This window comes from Hipposideros armiger, unplaced genomic scaffold, assembly GCF_001890085.2.
Source record: "Hipposideros armiger isolate ML-2016 unplaced genomic scaffold, ASM189008v1 scaffold_219, whole genome shotgun sequence".
In the NCBI taxonomy this organism is placed as follows: domain Eukaryota; kingdom Metazoa; phylum Chordata; class Mammalia; order Chiroptera; family Hipposideridae; genus Hipposideros; species Hipposideros armiger.
This window is the reverse complement of record NW_017731569.1, coordinates 1,677,463-1,698,741: the sequence shown is the minus strand read 5'-3', so window position 1 is coordinate 1,698,741 and position 21,279 is coordinate 1,677,463. Positions and strand designations below refer to the sequence as shown.

Sequence of the window (21,279 nt, the reverse complement as noted above, 5' to 3'; positions counted from 1 at the left end):
CATACAGAAAAACACATAATCTGAATCTTTTATCAAAAGACAGGCCTAGTTTTCTCCATTTCAAAGTTCAGGAAATGCACAGAGCATTTAGTCACTATGTTACATGTTAAAGACTAAAATTTCTTTGTTAAGTAACAACAAATTCATAGTAGCATGGTCCCCCAAAAATCAACACTTTCACAAAACTGTTATAATGAAAAGTTAAATGATACACATTCTACACAGATATATCATGCTATTGAATACATTTATCTGATCTGAAATTAAAATCTTTCCAGTGAGTAGCAATTACACAATTTGCTGCTCATGTGATAAGTGGTTATTTTGGACAAAAAAGAGGATATTCAGAGTACAGAGTGCTAACCATTACACTATGAAAGAGGATATTCAAATTGTTAATAGATTCTGTTATCATTCAATACTTCAACACAAAGGAAACAACACAGTTCCCAACTAATTATAAGCCATTTTAGATAATGAGAATTTAATATTCTCTCGTTCTGTAGTATCCTTATGCATATATGTGTATAGATAGATGTAGACACACACCCATATACATACACATATGCTAATTCATAAATTTAAGACATATAAGAGCCAGAAAAAATGCGTTTCCAATAATATGCCTACAAATAAATGTAAAACCAAACCAAACCTCAAACTAAACCTCCCTCCACACTTAAAAATGGAGAGAGCATAGGGTTCTTTCTCTTTAGGTGAAGTGGAAACATGTTGCAAAGCATTTTGAAATGCTATGTTGTGAAGAAAAAGATATCCTTACTGGTTCATCAATGTATGTAAGGGTTTGTGAAATATTTGCCCAATGGTCTTTCTCCTTCACAGAGAATGGTGGTGCAGATCTTTCACATAAAATACCAAGATATTTTAAATAATTTTTTATTTTTTAGCATAATTTTTATTAAAAGCAATGTGAAAAAAATGCAGATAAAGTTAATGATAAGGAAGCAATGTACTAACTGACAATATTTAAGGCCTGTACTTGTCTTTGATTTCAATGTGCAAATTTAAGTGCTTCCAAAGTCTGAGTACATGAGTTAACATGCATAAGGGTACTTTGAAGTGATATATTTGCTAACCATGGTAATACACTGCAATTAAATCCATTTGTACATGTTAATTATAAGTGTATCCAAATTTGATACTTTTTGGCTTTTGTTCTGAATTTACAGAAAATTCTTAGTCTGCATTGGTTTACTATAAGATTATTTTCAAAATGTGTAACCTAATAAAATTACATTTATCAGGAATCAAAAAAAAATGTACCAAATAGGGAGCTGGAGTTTAAAAATAAAATATATTTACAGTTTTCTTTTGAAAATTTAGGAATGTTTAGTTCAAGATATGAACATGCATAAAAATATTAATTTCTCCAAAATCTTAATTTATCACTAGTAAAATATATAAATTAGCTTTCATACTGTATAATTTCACAGATTAATAACACCCTATATGTATATGTATGTGTGTATACACACGTACATATACATATACACACATATCTACAAAAATCTAAATCATTTCATTCTCAAAGATTATGTTAAAGGCAAAAATATTCTATCAGGAAAATTAGGAAATTAAAGCATATTAAAAACCTAACTAAACTAGTAAACATCAAACTGCAACTCTAAGCTGATAATCTTTCAAGACACAGGAGAGAATAAGTCAATACTTTTCATGGTGAAAGTACATGACCAAACATGCCAAGTGCTCATGTAAAAAAACAATGATAATTCTTTCATTGTGCTAGATAAGCAGAGTTTAGAATTGCCATTTTTAAAGTGAAAAAGGCAAAATATCCTGGGAAATTAAACACAGCGTATACGTGCATACAAACCATTACAATGTTATTTTAATTGCCTAAATCTCATTCTGATTAGGCACCTTGAAGAGCAAGCTAAAGGGTGAAGCTTTTGATAACCATCGAGGGCAGCACATTTACAAATGGTGCATTAAGTAAATACTTAGTAATTACTAAGATTAAAAAACAGGTTATGTACACACACACACACACACACACACACACACACACATCTATTAACAAAACCAAGAAATTTGGGGCATGTTAAAGCTGTGACTCCCAGGCATCATTAGGTATCCCAAAAGAATGAAATTGAACATAAAATGCAAGAAGCAATTTCTAATTTTACCAATTACCCTGGGTAATGCTATAAGAGAGACTGACAAATGATATTTTTCCTTCATCTCTCCCTCAATTTTTCAGGGCCCCAAAATTCAGAAAAATCAACATACTTTCTATATGTGACCATCAATTAGCCTAAGTAGGTAAGAAGTGGTTTGTGTAAATGCACTGAGATGTTGGGAGACCCAAGTCGCTTCTGCAGACAACATGGGCATTATAAAGATACCTTACAAACATTTCAAATGAGGTGCTATCTACTTTCCTTGGTATAAACTTTCTCCACTATTCAACCTCCTTCACAATTTTGGAAGAACTCATTTTTGACAAAGTATCCACAGAATGGTGCCTCTAAGTTTCAAATCACTAATATCTCCTATTCTAGAAGTAATCTTGTTTTCCAAAAAATTTAAGATCTATTCTAGGCAGTCAAATGTCTCCCATGTCATGTGCATAACTAATTTTCTTTTTCACTCGTATTTTCCCTGATATATGAAATATTCTAGTAGCTGACATTCTGTAGTTTCCAAGTCTTTAGAATTTTAATTTTTAATCCACATTCCCCAGGTATGCGCTCTCCGACTGACCCACGTCACCTTTAACATATATCACGGTATTCCTACTCACTCAGCCATTAAGGCCATGAATATTCATATTTATTTAATTTGCAAGTTCTAGCCAAAGTAATAGGATTTTTATAGGTATATTTATTCCTTTATAACTTTATTAATCCTTATCGCTCCATTTAGACTAAGGTAGACTAAACATAAAAGCATGGGTTTTAATCACATCCATTGGGGTTCCTGAATCAGCTCTACTACTTTCTACTTGTGATCTTGGGAGAGGAGCTATCTTTTGTCATTGGAAAAATGAGAATGATAAAATACTTAACATCACAGGGTAACACTGAGAATTAAGTGACAGAATTAAGGTAAGGAGCATATATGTGCTAGGAATTATTTCAAGCAGCATGATGCCAGGAATTAAAATTTAGTATTCGACAAATGTTGAAAGCCTACTGTAAGCAAAAAGTAATGCTTAACACTTTAGAAAAAGCAAATATGAGTAAGAAGGGATCCTTAATGAGTCCTTACCCTTAAGGAGATTAACAACAGAAATAAGACATACGTATATAAATACAAATGGGTTGAAGGCAAGTAAAATAAACTAAACATCATGGGTAGTTGGAGAAAGAAGTAAGCCTTTTCTACTTTTACAGACAAAGTGCTACCTGAGAAGGGAGAGGAAAACCTAATTTCCCCAGTACTTACATTCTTTCTATTCCCAATTCTTTGTCTCACTCATATTAACTATTTATCAGTCCCATAACTTTGGTCAGTTGGTTCTTTCTCTGTCTAGAAATTCCTTCCCATTTTTCTGGCACCTTTTCTTTAAGACCTCCTCAAATGTCACCTCCTAAGTGAAGCAATTCTACAACTTATTACAATGCAAATTAATTATATGAATATAGTATGTCTATCACATTATATAGTGAGTGCCTCAAAAGCAAGAACTGCACTCCATCTTATTTATTTTGTATCCCTCCCCTCTGCCTCTCCACCCAACATCTACTTCCCAGCTTAGTATCTGGCACAGAATAAGGACTCAATAAATATTTGCTACATGAACAATTAATGAATTAATAGCTACAGCATTATTGGGAAATACACAGGAGAAAAACGTCAAGAGCTTTTTAACTTGGTCAACCAGGAAAATATTTAAAAAGGAAAACAATGGAAGCAAAAGCATTCTAGACAAATAAAACAACATAAAGACTGTAAGATGTAAAATTGAACAGAGTGTTCTGAAAAGGGCAATAAGTTCTATTAGACCACGAGCACCTAACAAAAAAAGAATGGTATCCTTCATATTTATCCCTATTCTTCCCATTAATTTAAAAAATATTTTAAAAAATACATAGTAGTAATATGAATGTCTAATTCTATTTAATCTCTACACTAGAGTACTACTAAAGTGCCAAAACAGTTGAAGTCCAATTTGTTCTACGGTTAGGATGTCATTCTTTCTTAGTAATGATGTTTAATAGAACTATTGCTGGGCAGGCCACAATTTAGCTAAGGTACATATTTACAGTGAAAACAGGAGTTCTATAATATGAGTAAATAAACAAGACAGTGCAACAAAAATTACTTTAAAGTTTATTCTAAATAAAATTATTTATGGAAACCTTTTTTTAAGTAGTTCATCAAATATTTAGTCTGAGTTTACATTTCCAACCCCCACCCTCACTCTTCCTGACAGTTCACTTGAGTCAGGGACCAAATAAGGTACACACACTGATGTGAATGCAAAACTGTTTTAACCAGATACGGTTGAAGAAGTAGATGTAAAGATATATGAAGGCAACTTTTCAGTACTTTTGCATCTTAAGTTAGTAGCATTAATCCTTGGTTATTTCTAATTTTATTTCAAATCTCCCAGATTTCATTTTCTTTATTTAGCAGTATTTTGCAATTATAAACCAGAATTATAGTTGATTTATTCACAAATGGGCTAAAGTAAAAACGGAGAATAGATGTAAAGTTTTTCTTCCAATAGTAAATATGGTAAGAGTTGCAAAGGGAGATGCATTTATTTAGTTGTATTAGTTCCTTTAGGGAATAAGATGGAATTATCATCCCCTCTATGGAATATCACTGTTCCCTGTATGCCTGACCATGTTTAGTCTTCCAGAATAAAGTACTCATTAAAAACTTACTGATTGTAGAAGCAGCCAGCCCCCATCCCTACAGACAAAACCTTGGAAAACTAGCCTGTTCTTACCTATGCCAGGTTCTGACTCTATGGGTACTCATCTAACACCTGTATTGAAGCAACTTTATATCAGATCTCTTTGGAGCCCTAGACTAGCTCATTTTGCTACACAGTATCCCCTATCATTGAGTCACCACATAAAATATAAACCTTTATGGCATTCACCTGTTCTCTTTTTACACCCAAACTGCTCTATCCTTCTCGATCCAACATCAAACTACCCCCGTTCGTCCCATGACTTTATATCTAATGGGTCCATCCTCCAATGGTAAACAAACTCACTTTCATCTTTAACCTTGCAGGTCACAGTGCTGCCATCATATGTATATCTTCCTGTCCATGTGGATGACCATCCAACTGCCTGGCCTTCTAGTTCTTAGACTTAGGCAGTTCCAATGACTTTTCTTCCACTATACTTCAGCTACCCTTTCAAGGCCATATTAATGGGTCATCTCATTCAATAAAAAGCTCTAACTATAAAATCAAATTCAAAGATTCTACTTGATCACACCAACTGTCTATATGCTTCCAGCTCTTTAACTACAGTGCACTCACTACTTGTTACAGGATTTTATTGAGTCCTCCAAGTCCCTCAGACCTTCCATTTGTCCTTTCACATTTCTAACTTAGGCCAGATCCCAGCTGGGGATCTCAGTTGCTTTTCCACTAGCATCTGGAATTCCTTTTCGTCCCTATTTTTCTGTCACAGCAGCCTGGACAACTCCAGTTAATGCTGTAATCTGCTTTCTTGGGTCCTTTAATTCTGGACACTTCGGGCTGTGTGGGAGGAAGAGCATCCAGAACGGATCCATTCAATGGTCTGAGTAGTTAGTGGCCAACAATGCCCGAACAAGCAGTTTCCATCAGATCCCTCTGCTATTTCAATCAAACATTATTCCACATGTTTTATGACATTTCTAAACCCTTTAACTTAACTCGTTTGTTTCAATCTCTATCCCTAAAAACTTAACTACTGCCACACATATCCATTCCTCCTTCACAGAAACAACTCTCCAAATATAGCCGTAATTCCATTTTCACCTTCTATTTCAGTCTTCACATTATTTTTTTAATCTACATCTGTAATTTACCCCTTTCCTACTGGTGTCTTTCCTTTAATTTATAAAAATATCAAGTCACTACCATCCTTAAAATAAAGGAACCAGAAAAACCTCAGCCTTCTTAATGATACCACTCTGAATTATTTACATTAAAATAGAACTCATGTCATTCTTAAACATAAAGAAAAACTAGAAAATACCAAAAGCCACTTATTTCATTTTACTTTCTATCTCTAATATACTGCATCCAGATTTTTCAAATAAGTCAGTGACAACCTTTTCATTCACATTCCAGTGAAAACCCATCAACAAGTATCTATGTGGTTCACTCCACTTAGCTTTCCCTCTTACCTTTGTCACTGCCCTTCTCTCTCTGGCCTCAAGAAGACAGTCTTACTACAAGTTGTCTCTTAGCTGGGGTTTAAAAATATCATATAACAGAGCACCAATGTTCCAAAATGAAAGCATGGAATTTAGAACTTCAACACACAGCACTTCTTGCTCTTCCTTTCTACTTTTGTTTAGTCTCTTGTTTTTTCTATCTTCCTCTCTCAAAAGCATCTCCTCAAATGAAAAAACAAAGGAAGTGGGGAAAAAAATTTGGAGTGGGGGTGGGTAGTAAACATAACATTCCCTATTAGGAATTTAAAATACATAAAAAGTATAAATTGGTGAAATATTAAAAAATAAACTAAGTAAAATAAAATGGCTATTAAGGTTATGTCCTTTAAAATATAATTTTCATAATCCTGAGGAGTATTTGTTTACTATAACTGAAAAATGGTTTCAAACCATTTAAGGCCAACTTTTTAGCCATATACGATAGAGAATTATTATCTCTTCTTTCAGAGTAGTACTTCTTTTCCACAGGGTCAATTTCCTTTTCATTTTTACCTACAGGTACAAATTTTACCTTCAGGAAAATTTAAGAAGATCTGGTTTATTTAAACTTTTACATTTTAGTTATAGATTTGTCATTGTTTAGCTTAACCTCAGTAAAGCAGTAGTAGGCTAAAACTCTCCAAACTTTTTCATCACACATTAGTAAAAAATATATATATATATATATTAATAGATGTATCTCTCCCCACTGTACTATTATAAAACATATACAAAAGAATAGAAAAAAGAATGAGATGATTAAATATGAACAGGAGTTCCCTTATTTCCCTTCACAAAGAATCATCTTATATAACCACCCCTTTGGAGAATATTACTCTGGATTATCAAGGAGAAAAACAAACAATATGTTGAATAGTTTAATGAAATAAGCTAACTTTATGCACTGATTCTGAAGAAATTCAACTGTTTAAAAAACTAAGGTTTTCTTAAAATAAAATTTTGACAATGATATTTATTACCAGTGTCATAAGGAGCAATGACAAAAAAAAGTATATACTGTTTAAATTATAAAAAGAGTGTGGGTTACTGTTATATTTAGTGATGTATTATAGCAATCTTGTGAACACTGGCTCTAAGTATTCCACTGCATTTGTCAAAAGGGATCAATGAATTCTCTCAGATAGGATTTACCCTCAGCTAGAACCCTATAGCAGCAAAAGTTTAAAAATCCATCTTATTTTAGTACAATAGTATTATAAGTCATGAAAGAAAAGATTCAAGCTTAGACACAACACAGAGAATTAATTACAAAATACAAACATAAAAAACAAATATGTTATACATGTTTTTGAATGTATGATAACATTGAATTCACAAATTTTAGCATGGAATTCAATTCACAAATTTTAGCATGGAATTCATTCCAAACAGTAGTGAGAATGAAAAAGGGAAAAAAATTATGCAACCATTCTCACTCCTTACCTCTTTGAAAGGAACTCAGTAGACCTAGTTTTAATTGACTACTTTCTGCCTATGATGGATCATAATAAGTTTTGAGATCCCTAGCCTTGCCCAACTCCAACTTCATTGCACAGAAGCTCTCAAGAATTCAAGCACTTTTAAAGTAAAAGTTATTTAGTTGTGGTTTACCTCAGAACTGAGAAGCCTTAATTAAAGAAAGCCCTGTGATGAGGACAGAGTGCACCTATCATGCTTTTTAAACCACCTTTTACTTACGTCAACAGGGACCAGAAGACTCTTGCCAAGATGCTGATTAAAAGAGAGGCACCAGGCTTCAGTGTAGCCATTCACGTTAGGAACATACTTCTTTATTGTCTCCTCATTTAGTCTCAGCCATACACCATCATCATTGTGGATCTATGGGAGATAAGCAACAAAAACAACCATGCCCTCCTGTCACTCCTATGAGGCTAGCAAAGTCTGGAAGGCTACAAAGCTAGTAAATAATGGTGGACACGGGATGAAGCATCTAGTTTCTACAGAAGGTTAAGTATGAGAGCATCTTTAAGGATAAAAGCAGCAAGGGATGCCAAGCAATATGATAATTCACATGGTGAGATTGTAAAATCAGTGCCACTTAGTAAAAGCTCAAAGAAATCACACTTTAAGATAGTTTAAACATAAAATTGGATGTTTCCCAAAAGACATAAGTTTTCCTTCCCCTCAGTTTAGATTTTAATAACCAGAAGTTACTTGGTTGCATTATGAGAAAAATATACTGTGTAAGCTAAAGCAATACAGTAAACACATTTAAAAACAAATAGAAAATTCAAGAAACACTGTACTCATTTTCACTGTGTTACCTGTACAGGTTCTGACTACGTTAACTGAGTTCCTTTCATGTTAAAAATATAATTTTGTCACTTATTTATTGATAAAGAAAAATAAATGAAATGTCTGAAATACAATGAACACATTTTGCCAAATGATTTTTCAAACACTGCCCAAACTGCTTAAATATATTCTAATAGAAAATTTAGTAACATTATTGGGCAAACAACACAAAAACATTCTGTCCAAAGTTTACTACCAAGTGTTTCTTTACAAATTACCTCATCAATAAAAGTGATAGTTCCATTGACTTTCACTACGCCTATCTGCTCACTCTGAAGGGAAGGGTGGCTTCGGATACGAAGCCCCGCACTGTCCTTGGCCACAAATTTTCGAACCTGAGAAAGGCAAAGATAGACAGGGAAAATCATGAAACAGAGATCTTATGAAGTGACAAGAGATAAAATTATACAGATTTGAAAGTGTTACTAATTCTGAGAATGTTTCCATAATTATTTGTAACTACTTTCACTTTGCAAATAACAGTGATGTATCTATAAAAACTGAACTTTTATAAGTATTAAAAAATGCATTACTGAAAAAAAAATTATAAAATTATTCATATATATTTATAATTTCCTCTATAAATTTTGAAGACATGATAAAAAGTAGAAAAGAGCTATTGTTTTTCTTTTTAGAAGGGCATAATATAAACTCTTTACCAATGTTTCCTTTTTAATAAGTAGTTTACCAACATTCCTCTACTTACGCTGAAGAAATTAATTTTTCTTAGCAGCAAAGGATACTTTAACCTTGCAAACTTTACACACTTAATTTCAATAGCCTTTGTTACTTGTAAATTATCAATAATAGAAAGTACACAAGGCCTATAAATTACTTCAGCATTATAAAAAAACCAAAAAGTACAGATCCTACAATTTAGATATGATTAGAATGTCCGTGACTACTCTTCAAATTTATTTAGGGATATTTAGAATTCAAATACTCCTATCAAGTAAAATATCAGATGTCTGATGGCTACTTTGAAGCATCAATGAAGAAAATTAATAAATCCCTGACAGATCAGAGTTCTGATTTCATTCTCCCCTAACCTTATTTGGTTGAGGTTCGGTCTTTGGTTTGACCAGCTGAGTTCCCGGTGGTATCATCCCTTTTGGTGGGTCTTTCACTTTTACTTCAAGGCCAGCATCTGTAAGAAAAGGAAGGGAGCTGTAACATTGGAGAATACAAGGGAGGGAAGATCCTTAAACCTAACTGTATACACATTCTCAGGCTATTTTAAACAACCAACACAAATATCTGAATCCTGCCCTTTTAAAGGGATTGATATTTATAGCTAAAAAAGAGAAACATTTGAGAAATGGCCCTGAGATTCCACATGGGTGTCTTAGGGGTTCAAGGAAAAGAGGAAGGGCTCATATTCTTTATCTGGAACATATGAATCATACTAAAACAATAATAAAAAAAGAAACCCTCATCTGAGTAAACATTATCTCACAACATCAGATCAGACTGCCACTCATCGTCTCTACCAATCATCTCGATGACTAACAGGCAGCACAGCATAATGGTTAAAAACTGGGGTTCTCCCATTAGACTGTCTGTCTTGTGTGTTCCCACATTTGCCACTATTTGTTTGACTCCCTGTGCCTCAACTTTTTCATCTATAAAATGGGAATGGGAACAGCACCTACCTCACTAGGCTGTTGTGAGAATAAAATGATTTGAAATATACAAGGTGCACATAAAACAATGTTGGACATTATTAAGTGCTCAATAAATGTTAGCTATTATTATCATAATTATTCTAATGAATTACTATCTGTCCTTGCCTATCTATGGTCAAACAAGATCCCAGCCTATGGACAGTTTGGTCAGCTTGGGAGAAAGTTGACTTAGAAATAGAAAGGTAGGAAAAAAAAATGGATGATTCCAAGTAAATATGAATCCTTTTCTTCAGTTTCTTACAAAAAGCAACTATGTGGATTTTTCTTATCTACATTGTATCTGTTTCCTTCATCCCACTATTAGTGAAGACAAAGTCATTCTTGGCTATTTCCAACTTGGAATTCCTGTAATTTGCTACTTATATTCTACTTCACTTAATTTTGTTTGCCTATTTTATCTTGCAAACATCAGTACATTGTTATCACTTGATAGGAATTGTCTCACCCAAAACAATGTTTTGTGCAGAACGAACAAAAGCCTGCTGAACTAAAGGGTTTATGGATATGCTGAAATAAAGGAGAGTGTAGCAAAGGATGAGGATAAAGGTCTCTGGAATGGTATAGATGAATTTGATATATCTGATTCTCTATAATAACATTAATGTATATTCTATACACTTACATCAATGTAAAGTACTCTAACTGTAAAAACAAACTACGTACACCAGAGTTTCCCCAAGGTATTTTAGTGAAATATTAATCAGTAGTATTGCTTTTATTTTATTTATTTATTTGATATATTTTTTGGTGAAATAAACATTTTTTATTAATTTCAGCTGTACAACACAGTGCAATAGTTATGCTATTTACCCCTCAAAGTGACAACCCCCCCTTCCAATCCGCTGCCCCACTCCCCCCGCCATATCATACATATCTATTACAATTCCCTTGACGCCACTCCCACACTATACTCCACGTCCCATAAATATATATATATATATATATTTAATTATAGTTGACAAATATTATACATCAGCTTTTGTGTGCTTTCCGGGTTTCTTCTTATAATTGATTTCTAGTTTCATAGCATTGTGGTCGGAGAAGACGCTTGATATGATTTCAATCTTCTTAAATTTATTGATACTTGTTTTGTGGCCTAACATGTGGTCTATCTTGGAAAATGTTCCATGTGCACTTGAGAAGAATGTATCTTCTATTGCTTTGGGGTGAAATGCCCTAAAAATATCAATTAAGTCCAGCTGGTCTAAAGTGTCATTTAAGGCCACTGTTTCCGTGTTGATTTTCTGTCTGGAGGATCTGTCCATTGGTGACAACGGGGTGTTGAAGTACCCTACTACGATAGTGTTAGTGTTGATCTCTGTCTTTATGTCTGTTACAATCTGTTTTATATATTTAGGAGCTCCTATGTTAGGTGCACAGATGTTTACTAGGGTTATGTCCTTTTGTTAAATCAATCCCTTTATTATTATGTAGTGCCCTTCTCTGTCTTTTATTGTAGTCTTCATTTTAAAGTCTATTTTGTCTGAAATAAGTATTGCTACACCAGCTTTTTTCTCATTTCCATTTGCGTGAAATATCTTTTTCCATCCCTTTACTTTCAGTCTGTGTGTATCTTTTGTTCTGAGATGAGTCTCTTGTAAACAGCATATGCAAGGGTCCTGTTTTCTTATCCACTTAGCCACTCTATGTCTTTTGATTGGAGCATTTAGCCCATTCACATTTAAAGTGATAATTGATACGTGCATATTTATTATTTGTATTTCTGGTTATTTGTATTTTGTTATTTGTATTTCTGGTCTTCCTGGGTCAGCTTGTTTTCCCCTTTTTTCTGTTTAAAAAAGCCCTTTTAGCATTTCCTGCAATGCTGGCTTGGTGGTAATGAATTCCTTAAGTTTATTTTTTTCTGAAAAGCTCTTTCTCTCTTCTTCAATTTTAAGTGATAGCCATGCTGGGTAGAGCAATCTTGGTTGTAGGCCTTTATTTTGCGTCACTTTGAAAATTTCCTGCCACTCCCTTCTGGCCTGCAGAGTTTGTGTAGAAAAGTCAGCTATTAGTCTTATTGGAGTTCCTTTGTATGTAACCTGCTGTCTTTCTTTTGCTGCTTTTAGGATTCTGTCTTTGTCTTTAAACTCTGCCATTTTTACTATGATGGGTCTTGGTGTGGACCTGTTTGGGTTCAGCTTGTTTGGAACTCTCTGCACTTCCTGGGCTTCTATGTCGATTTCCTTCACCAGGGTAGGGGAGTTCTCAGTCATTATTTCTTCACATATATTCTCGATCCCTTGCTTCTTTTCTTCTCCTTCTGGTATTCCTATGATGTAAATGTTGTTGCACTTGATATTGTCCCACAGGTCTCTTAAACTATTTTCATTGTTTTTTATTCTTTTCTTTTTGTTGTTCCAACTGGGTGATTTCTGCTATTGTGTCTTCTAAATCACTGATCCGATCCTCTGCTTCATCTAATCTACTGGTGATTTCTTCAAGTGTGTTCTTCATTTCAGTTATTGTATTCTTTAGTTCTAAATGGTTGTTTTTTATGATTTCTCTATCCTTTTTTATGTCCTCATTAAGTTCCTTAAACATTCTTATCATCAGTGTTCTAAACTCTGTCTCTGAAAGGTTGGATACCTCTGTTTCATTTAATTTCATCTTTAGAGGTTTCTTCTGATCTTTTACTTGGGACATGTTTCTTTGTTTCTTCATTCTGGATGTCACTCTGTGATTGCTTCGATGTATTAGATAGATCACCAGACTCGACGTGGCCTCCTCTTTAAGTCCTTCGTTGAGAGGTTCTGTTCATCTAGTGTTCAGGGGACTTGCGAGGTTAAATGTTGTATAAATTATTTGTAATTTTGGTGTGATCCTGGGAAGCAGATGGCACAGTGTGTCTATTACGTCATTTCACCGGAAGTCACAGTATTACTTTTATCTCTACCCTGTCCCCCTCTTCCCCATATACAAAGGTCTCGTGTGAGAGTAAAACAAAGTTAGACAAGATTCTTAATTTCAAGACTTCTCAGAATTCCTAATATGTTAATATAAATTGTATGAATGGTTTAAAATGAGACTACAAAATACTAGCTTTTCTAAATTTACCTTATCATAGGAACCTTTTTCTTGAGGAGCATCACGAAAGATAGTATCACAAGAAATTCATATTGATAAACACTTATTTGAGTTTTCTTGTTCTACTGTTGTGCTATTATATGTATAGTTTTAAAATAAATATTAATGCCCAAAGGAAAGCAATATACTTTCAAAGTTAGTGGTGGATAAAGAAACTTCATTTATTCAATAAGTATTAAGCAAGCATTCAACAAGTATTAACTGCCAGCCACTGAGCTAAACTGGGAGATCCAAAGAAGAATGAATGAAATGGTCTCTGCTACAGCCAGGAAAGGAAGACAGATATACCATGAGGGTAGATGAGGTATGCACACAGTTACACAACATCTGGAGGTCACACCTGACCAGTCACATCAGGGAATGGAGAGAAGGAGTCATGTGGGCTATAATGACACCATGAATTATTACAAAATTTTAAGACCTTATGAATGTACTAAATCAGTACTCACTGTAAAAGTGGAAACAAAGCCCCAGGTAAGTCATGAAACCTGTCCATGTCTATGATACAAGTTAAAGGGCAAACTACAACAGAGAGATGACTTTGATTGTAGTTCTTTGCACCAAGTAACTCATAACGTAAAAAAAAATACCTATTTCAATGCCATCAATGGTAACATGAATAGTGTAGAGTCCAATAGCCCCTGGAGTCCAATTTGCACAATAAGTGCCATCGTTATTGACACGGATCAGCATATTCTCACTGGGTCTGAAAGAAATAAGATGAATATTGGAAAATTTACTTTAGCTGACAATTTACTTTGGTTAAATAGCTGACAACATCATTAAGATACATCAGCATACATTTAAATTTAATTTCTGACTCTATCATTACAATGAATGGCCTGCATATATGTTTTCCTACTCTACAAAATGAATCAATTTCATTTTTTCTTCCTTAGTTCAAACCTCTATCAACCCTCTTCCTCATTCTCAGCTAATCATGACATTACTTTTTCTGTAAGAAACAGAAACAAGAGATACAACCTCAAAGTTGCAATCAGAATAATAAACTGACTTTCCTCGACCCTTTTTCCTGTTACAATGCAAGAAGTGTCTGGGGTCTTATTCAAAGCAAGCCCCTCTGTTTGTGCTGTAAATCTCATTCCTTCAGCACTTCCATGATGTAATACTATACTCTCATTCATCGTCAGTTTCTCCCACTTTACTGGATCATTTCTATTTTCTGTTTCATCTCTATACAATCAAACTGTAGACTCTCCCATCTTAAACACCTCCTCCTGATATTATAGACCTTTCAAAAAAGGTCTCATATCTCTTTTCCCATTTATATCAAAACTTATCTAATTGTCTATAATCACCCTCTGCATTTCCTCATTTCCAATTGTCTTCCACAAGTTATCCTAACTAGCTTTTGTTCCCAACACTTCATTGAAATTGCTTATGTCAAAGTCATCGATGACTAGCACATCTCCAAATTTCATGGTCATTTGTTCATCTTTTGCAATCTCTCAGTAACACTTGATAGTCTGCAGCTCCTACTTTCTTGAAATACCTTCTTTTTGCTTCTGCAACATTCTCCTGGTTTTCCTCCAATCTCACTGGTCACTCTTTCTCAATTTTTTCTTGGCTTTCTCTCTTCTGACTAACTTTTAACCTATGAAATGCCCCAGGATTTGGGTCTAGGTCTTCTTTTTTCTTTGAATAGCAGTTCTCTAGTTGATCACTGATCTATTCCTCAGTTGTAAATACAACCTCATATAGATGACTCCAAAATTTATTTCTTCCCTGAATTTTAAACTGTATTTCCAATTGGTCTGGAAATATCACTACTTAGATAACTAAGAGGCATCTTGGCATCTCAACTGTAATATATCCAAAGAAGAACTCTTATTTCCCACTCACCTTAGCACCCAACAAAACAAAACAGAACAAAAAAAACCACCTGCTCATTTCTCAGGCTTTTGGATCCTCGTAAAAATCATGACAATCTATACCAGGGGTCAGTAGCCTTTTTCTGTAATGATATTTTAGTCTGTCACAAGTATTACATTGTAGTGGGAAATAACTCACAGACAAAAGAGAAGCTAATGAGCAAGGCTGTGTTCTAACACAATTCATTTACAATTATTTAAATAAAAATGCTTAGAAGAAAATTCAAACTCCTTAAAATAGTTGACCAGTCCCTATATATTATAGCTGTCAAATACTTCTCTGTTGTCATCTTTGATCATTTTCCCTGTTGCTATTCTCCAGCCCCATTTCCTTCTGGTCCTCTAACATATCAAGAGCTCCATCCACCCCAGATTTTCTCTGCCTAGAATGAACTTTCCCCAACTCCATCACTATCAAGTACCTTATTTATTATTATTTTGCTTACTTATTTATAGCTTGTTTCTCCACAGCAATATAAATGCCATGAGAACAGCACCTTGTCTACCTTGTTCATACAAGTATCCCAGAGCCTGTACCAGTGCCTTCCATAGAGTAGATGTTTAATAGTGTTTGATGAATGAATAAATTATTTACTTAGATAAGAGACTTTTTAAATTAGGTTTGAAATACCCAATGCATATGAAAACCTGTTTACTGGCAAATGGCCAATTTGTTCTTATTTAACATGTTATACATCTATACATTCATATTTATTTTATAAAATCATATGCTTCCACTGCATAGACATTTTGTAACTAAAATTAAGCCAGGGACAAAATGCTACTTCCCTGTTTCTAGAAAAAGATACAGTCTCAAAACTTGGATATTGTTGACAGAAAACTCGTTAGACTATGCATTAAAACTTTACTTTGCATACATGTCAGCATCAAGTCATAGTAACCTGTTAATTTCTAGTAAGTCATGTGATACATGATATAATAAAACATATAAGTAATTATGTTTTTTGAGATTCACTGTAGAGCTTTTTCTAAATTCTATGGAGGTGGTTCTCTCTAAAATACTGGGTTGTCAGAAAAGTCATGACGCATTTTTGCAATGAAAAACAGAGAAAAAATACATCATGACTTTTTCGACAATCCAATATAATCCAGGTAATAATTTTTTTCAAGAATTATATTAGAAAGCACTTCTCTTAACCAGTAAATAAATTAGTCAAAAAATCTTTTTAATTCTGGAGTCAACAGGGGCTGAAAAATTAAGACCTCATAAAATTAAGATCTCATAACTGAAATTGTTCTGCAACTCAATAGGTGAAGGAAAGAAGAAAGCAAAAACAGAAAAAACAAACTAACCAACCCTAAAGAAGCCAATTTATATATTTTAGAAACTAGTTATTTTTTCTCTACTATTTATTTCTCTACTTAGTATTATGAAACATATTGGCAGTATTACAGTTGAATATAAATACATTCTACCTGAAAAGCTACACATTATAAAATTTGCTATGAATCCTACTGGGAATTTAAAAAAAGCTATAAAATGTTTATTTCTGGAAAATAAAGTTGAAATGCAGGATGATTTTAGTTGCAAGCAGTTGACAACACATGTTTTGGATATGTTTTGAGGGAATGATCCTTACCTCTTAGGAGTTGGTGATGCAAAACGCAGTTCTTCAAATGAGTAATTTTCATAAACCTTTAAGAAAGAGACCAGTAAGAATCACAAAATCTTTAGAAACATTCTTGATTAATGCAGTGTTAGAACATTCAATAAATGGTACTAAGACAAATGATTATCCATATAGGAAAAAAAAAACCTAAATTACATACATCACACCATTTACAAAAAATAAATTCTAGGTGTGTTAAAGACCCAAATGTAACAAACAACACCATCAACAAATTTAGAAGAAATCTGAATACACTAAAAATTTAAATTTCTCTAAAACAAAGACACTGTATAAAGTCAAAGATAAGCTTTCATCTGGGAGAAGAGGATTTGTAATTCACATAACCAAAATGGGAAATGAATCCATAATATATAAAGAATAATCAATATAAAAGAGAGAAACAACACAAAAGAAAAGTGAGTAAAGACAAGTCACTGAAGAAGAAATCTGAAAGGCCAATAAACATTTGAAAAGTACTCAACTAGACTGGGAATCAAGGAAATGCAAACTAAAACAACAATAAAATAATCACATCACAGTCATCAAATTGTGTTAGTAAGAATCAAGTGCTAATGAGAACATTAGGTACCTAGCACTTTGAAACACTGCTAGTGGGAGTGTAAGTTTTGGAGATATTTAATACAGCTGAATACATGCACGCCCTGCAATCTAGAAATTCCATTTCTAGATACATACCTTAGAGAAAAAAACTCTTGCTCAGGTACAAAAGGAGACATGTACAAGGGTGTTCATTTCAGTAGTTTATAATAGTTAAAAAAACTAGAAACAACCTAAGTGCTCATCAATAGGAGAATGATCAAATCATGAAACAGTAATACATTGGAATACTTAATTTAAAGCAGTTAAAATGAATGAACTACAGCTCTATGGCTAAACCTTAAAAACAGGGTTGAGCAAAACACTGGCAAAATGATATGTGCATATGATACTATTTTTATAAATATCTGAAAAACATAAATAATTCTAACTATATTGCTTATAGATAAATTTGTATTCAGTAAAGTATAAAAATATATCTAATGGGTACCTCTAGGGAAGGGGTGGAAATGGGACCAGGGCTGCAATTACATCTGTAATAATATGTTTCTTAATAAAAATGATGAAAAGATACAAAAAAATTATGGTGAAATGTTAAGACAAAAATGGGCTGTAGGTACATGAAACTTGTCACATTACTCCTGATACTTTTGTATTCCTGCAACATTAATACCATATTTATCATTATCTTTCAAGGTTCAGGTAAAGTTCTCCAACTGCTCATTCACTTCTAACTTGTACTATTACTTAGTAATGAGAAGCACACCCAACCCACTCATAGGCCCTCTTTCTTTTTCCCACCTTTTCTATTTTCATAAAAATGATTTAGAAATGATCTAGCTGCCTTCATCTACTAAAAAGTTACAAATGAGAAAAACGTAATTTAAGGTTAAGTCTAGTAAGAGTAAAAGGGTAAGGTGATAATAGCAGGAAAAACCAGGTTTCCAGATCTCCAATACAATGTGTTTTCCACTCCCACTGTTACTCAAATACATATTATTATATTTAATGATGAAAGAATATATCATATCTCACTTTTCCATCCTCCATAGTATTTGGCTCACTACTGAGTAGCACACAGTATCTATGAGTGGGTGATATAAAAAAATCTGCTTTCCTGGAACATGAATTCATATCTCAGAGACAGTTTGGGAATGGTATTCTGTAACTGTGCTAACCCTGAGCTACTCAGAACATTCTTAAAATACTACATTCAGTTCTGTTAAACTAGACTTTCAAAAGAAATTATACAGATGGAAGTATGTTCATAGGAAACTAAGAATAATTAGAGAGGTAGAGAGGTCAGAAACTAAATCCCTAAAATAAAAATTGAAATGAATGAGAATGTTTAGCTTTGAATTCTTTAATGGTGGACAATTCACCCAAAACTCCAGCTTTTCAGTTCCTTCATTTCATCAACCTCAATAATCTTAACTTCAGCTTTATTTCAGCCACTCATACAAGTCATAAACCCGTGACATTACTCAGAATTGTAACGGCCTGCTCAGTTTTCTGCCTCAGTAACCCCTACTATATCAGTTTTAAAATTTCCAGTCCTAACCCCCTCAAATTTCTCTCTGAATCCTCTTTCATCATCCTTTCCAAACCAATGAGGTTCTGCCCTTTCTTCCATCACCAAATGCTCAACTCCCTTCTCTCACTGTTCATTTGTTGAACAATCTGGCAAAATCTAAATGCTGAATCAATCCAATAATTATCTTATCCATATTCATGATTCATACTGCACTGCATCATCTTCAATTTCAACTGATTTTTCAAAGATGCCGTAAAAATCTTTATGATAAGTCCTCCTTAATTCTTCAAATGATTTTCATTTTTTCCAAAATCTTGACCCTAAGATTCATCATTCCCACCTCCAAAGTAAAGCATTCAATTACTATTAGAAATAATTTTTTTGGCTGCAATTTACAAATTAACTACATCTGTATTATTTTATTTTCCCTTTCCTGAATGAAAGAGGCAATACTCCTCCTATTTAAGGCTAACCCCTCCACCTGAGTTCTAGATATTATTTTCTCTAAGGCTATCTTCACAGCTTCCTTCCTTTCAATTGTCTCCTCATCAATATTAAAACGTGTAAGTCTTTCTATATTCATTCCGAAACTCAAATGCCTTCACTCAATTCCATGTCCGTTGTTTCTTTTTATAACCAAATATCTTGAAAGACAATCTATACACATTTTGCTTCTAGCTATTTTCACCTCCTCTTCATCAATCCACTATGCCTCTAAAACTGTTCCTGCTAAGATCATGATGAATTCATTGTTGCTAGATCCTTTTCAAAACTTCACTTCTTCAGCATAACACTGTTAAACCTTCTGAAACCACTCTTTCCTTGACTTTCAAGACATGCTATACAGTAGTTAGGAAAATCAAACCTGGAGTCAGACTCCCAGCATTGGTGTGGCCATGGACAAGTTATTTAACCTCTCCATACTTCAGTTGTAAATGGGAAAACCAGAATTTACAGGGTTGTTGTGAGGATTAAATGAGTTACTATATGTAAAGTGGCAGTAAAAGTGGCAAAAATAAGCTCTGGTCCTATATTATGTCTTATTTCTTTGGCTAGTATTCTTATCAATGTTTGATTTTTCCTTTGCATTTTTCCCTTCCCTTCCCTCCCTCACTCCCCTCTTTTTCTTTTTTCTTTCTCTTATCTATCTGGTAAATCAATGTTTCTCAAAGTTTAGGTTTTGAACTTGAATTATTTGTGGGTTTTTTTTTTAGATTTTATTGGGGAATTGAGGGAGGGGAACAGCACTGGGGAACCTTGGAAGGGGAACAGACAAGTTGCTGTCCTTTTGTTCTTCACTCTAGTTGTGGAGGACGTCACTTCACTGGCCCACGTTGGTATTGCGATCATTGTGCTCTTCCTGGCTGAGGCAGATCGGTGGCCAGCCATTGGACAGACGCTCACAGTGGCTCACAGCAGCTCACACCAGCTGCCGGCCACTCACGTTGGCTGCTGGCAAATCACAGTAGCTCACGGCAGCCCACTGCAGCCCCACTGCAGCCTACACTGTCACTGGCGACTCATGGCAGCCCAGCTCCAGATCGAGCTGTTGTTCACCATCTTAGCTGTAGAGGGCGCAGCGTCACTGGCCTATGTGGGATCCCAACCGGTGGGCCAGCTGCTCAGAGCTCGCGCTCCCAAACCAACTCTTAACCAACGAGCCACTCGGCCGGCCCCTGCATATTTGTTTTATATACAAATTCTTGAATCTCTCTCTAGATCTAATAAATCTAAATCTTTTGATGACTGAAAAATCTTTTAATAAGTGCTCCCAATGATTCAGATATAAACAAAATTCCTTTTTTAAAATTTTCTAATTAATTAAACTTTTTTTTGATATAGACAAAAGTTTGAGAATTGCTGATACTGGTGTTTTTTAGGATCCTATTCTAGAACTCCTTTCTTCACTCATATAAGTACCGTATTTCCCCATGTATAAGACGCACCCTTTTTGAAAAATTTGGGGTTTAAAAACTGGGTGTGTCTTACACAGTGGTTGTAGATTTCAAATTCCATAGATGGAACTGAGGATGAGGCAATTTATGAAGATAGTGATTCGTCATCAGACACAGAAGAGGAAAAGCTAATGGTTGAGAGTTTTGACAGTGATGAGGAGTTGTATGAATTTTATGATGAATAAAACTTGAGTTCAATAACTTTATGTAATACATTATTTTTCAAATTTCGGGTCCCAAAATTAA

General features: G+C 34.1%; 1 protein-coding gene across 1 annotated transcript in view; it reads right to left on the bottom strand.

The window, feature by feature from the left end:
• The window catches only part of MYCBP2 (MYC binding protein 2), a 270,913-nt gene that overhangs the window by 75,252 nt on the left and 174,382 nt on the right, over positions 1-21,279 (bottom strand). Inside the window, exons 48-52 of the mRNA XM_019654304.1 lie at positions 16,957-17,012; positions 14,054-14,169; positions 9,741-9,838; positions 8,910-9,026; positions 8,074-8,214 (exon numbers count right to left, since the gene is read on the bottom strand). Coding sequence (XP_019509849.1) covers positions 8,074-8,214; positions 8,910-9,026; positions 9,741-9,838; positions 14,054-14,169; positions 16,957-17,012 — 528 coding nt within the window. The remainder of the gene's footprint in view (positions 1-8,073; positions 8,215-8,909; positions 9,027-9,740; positions 9,839-14,053; positions 14,170-16,956; positions 17,013-21,279) is intronic.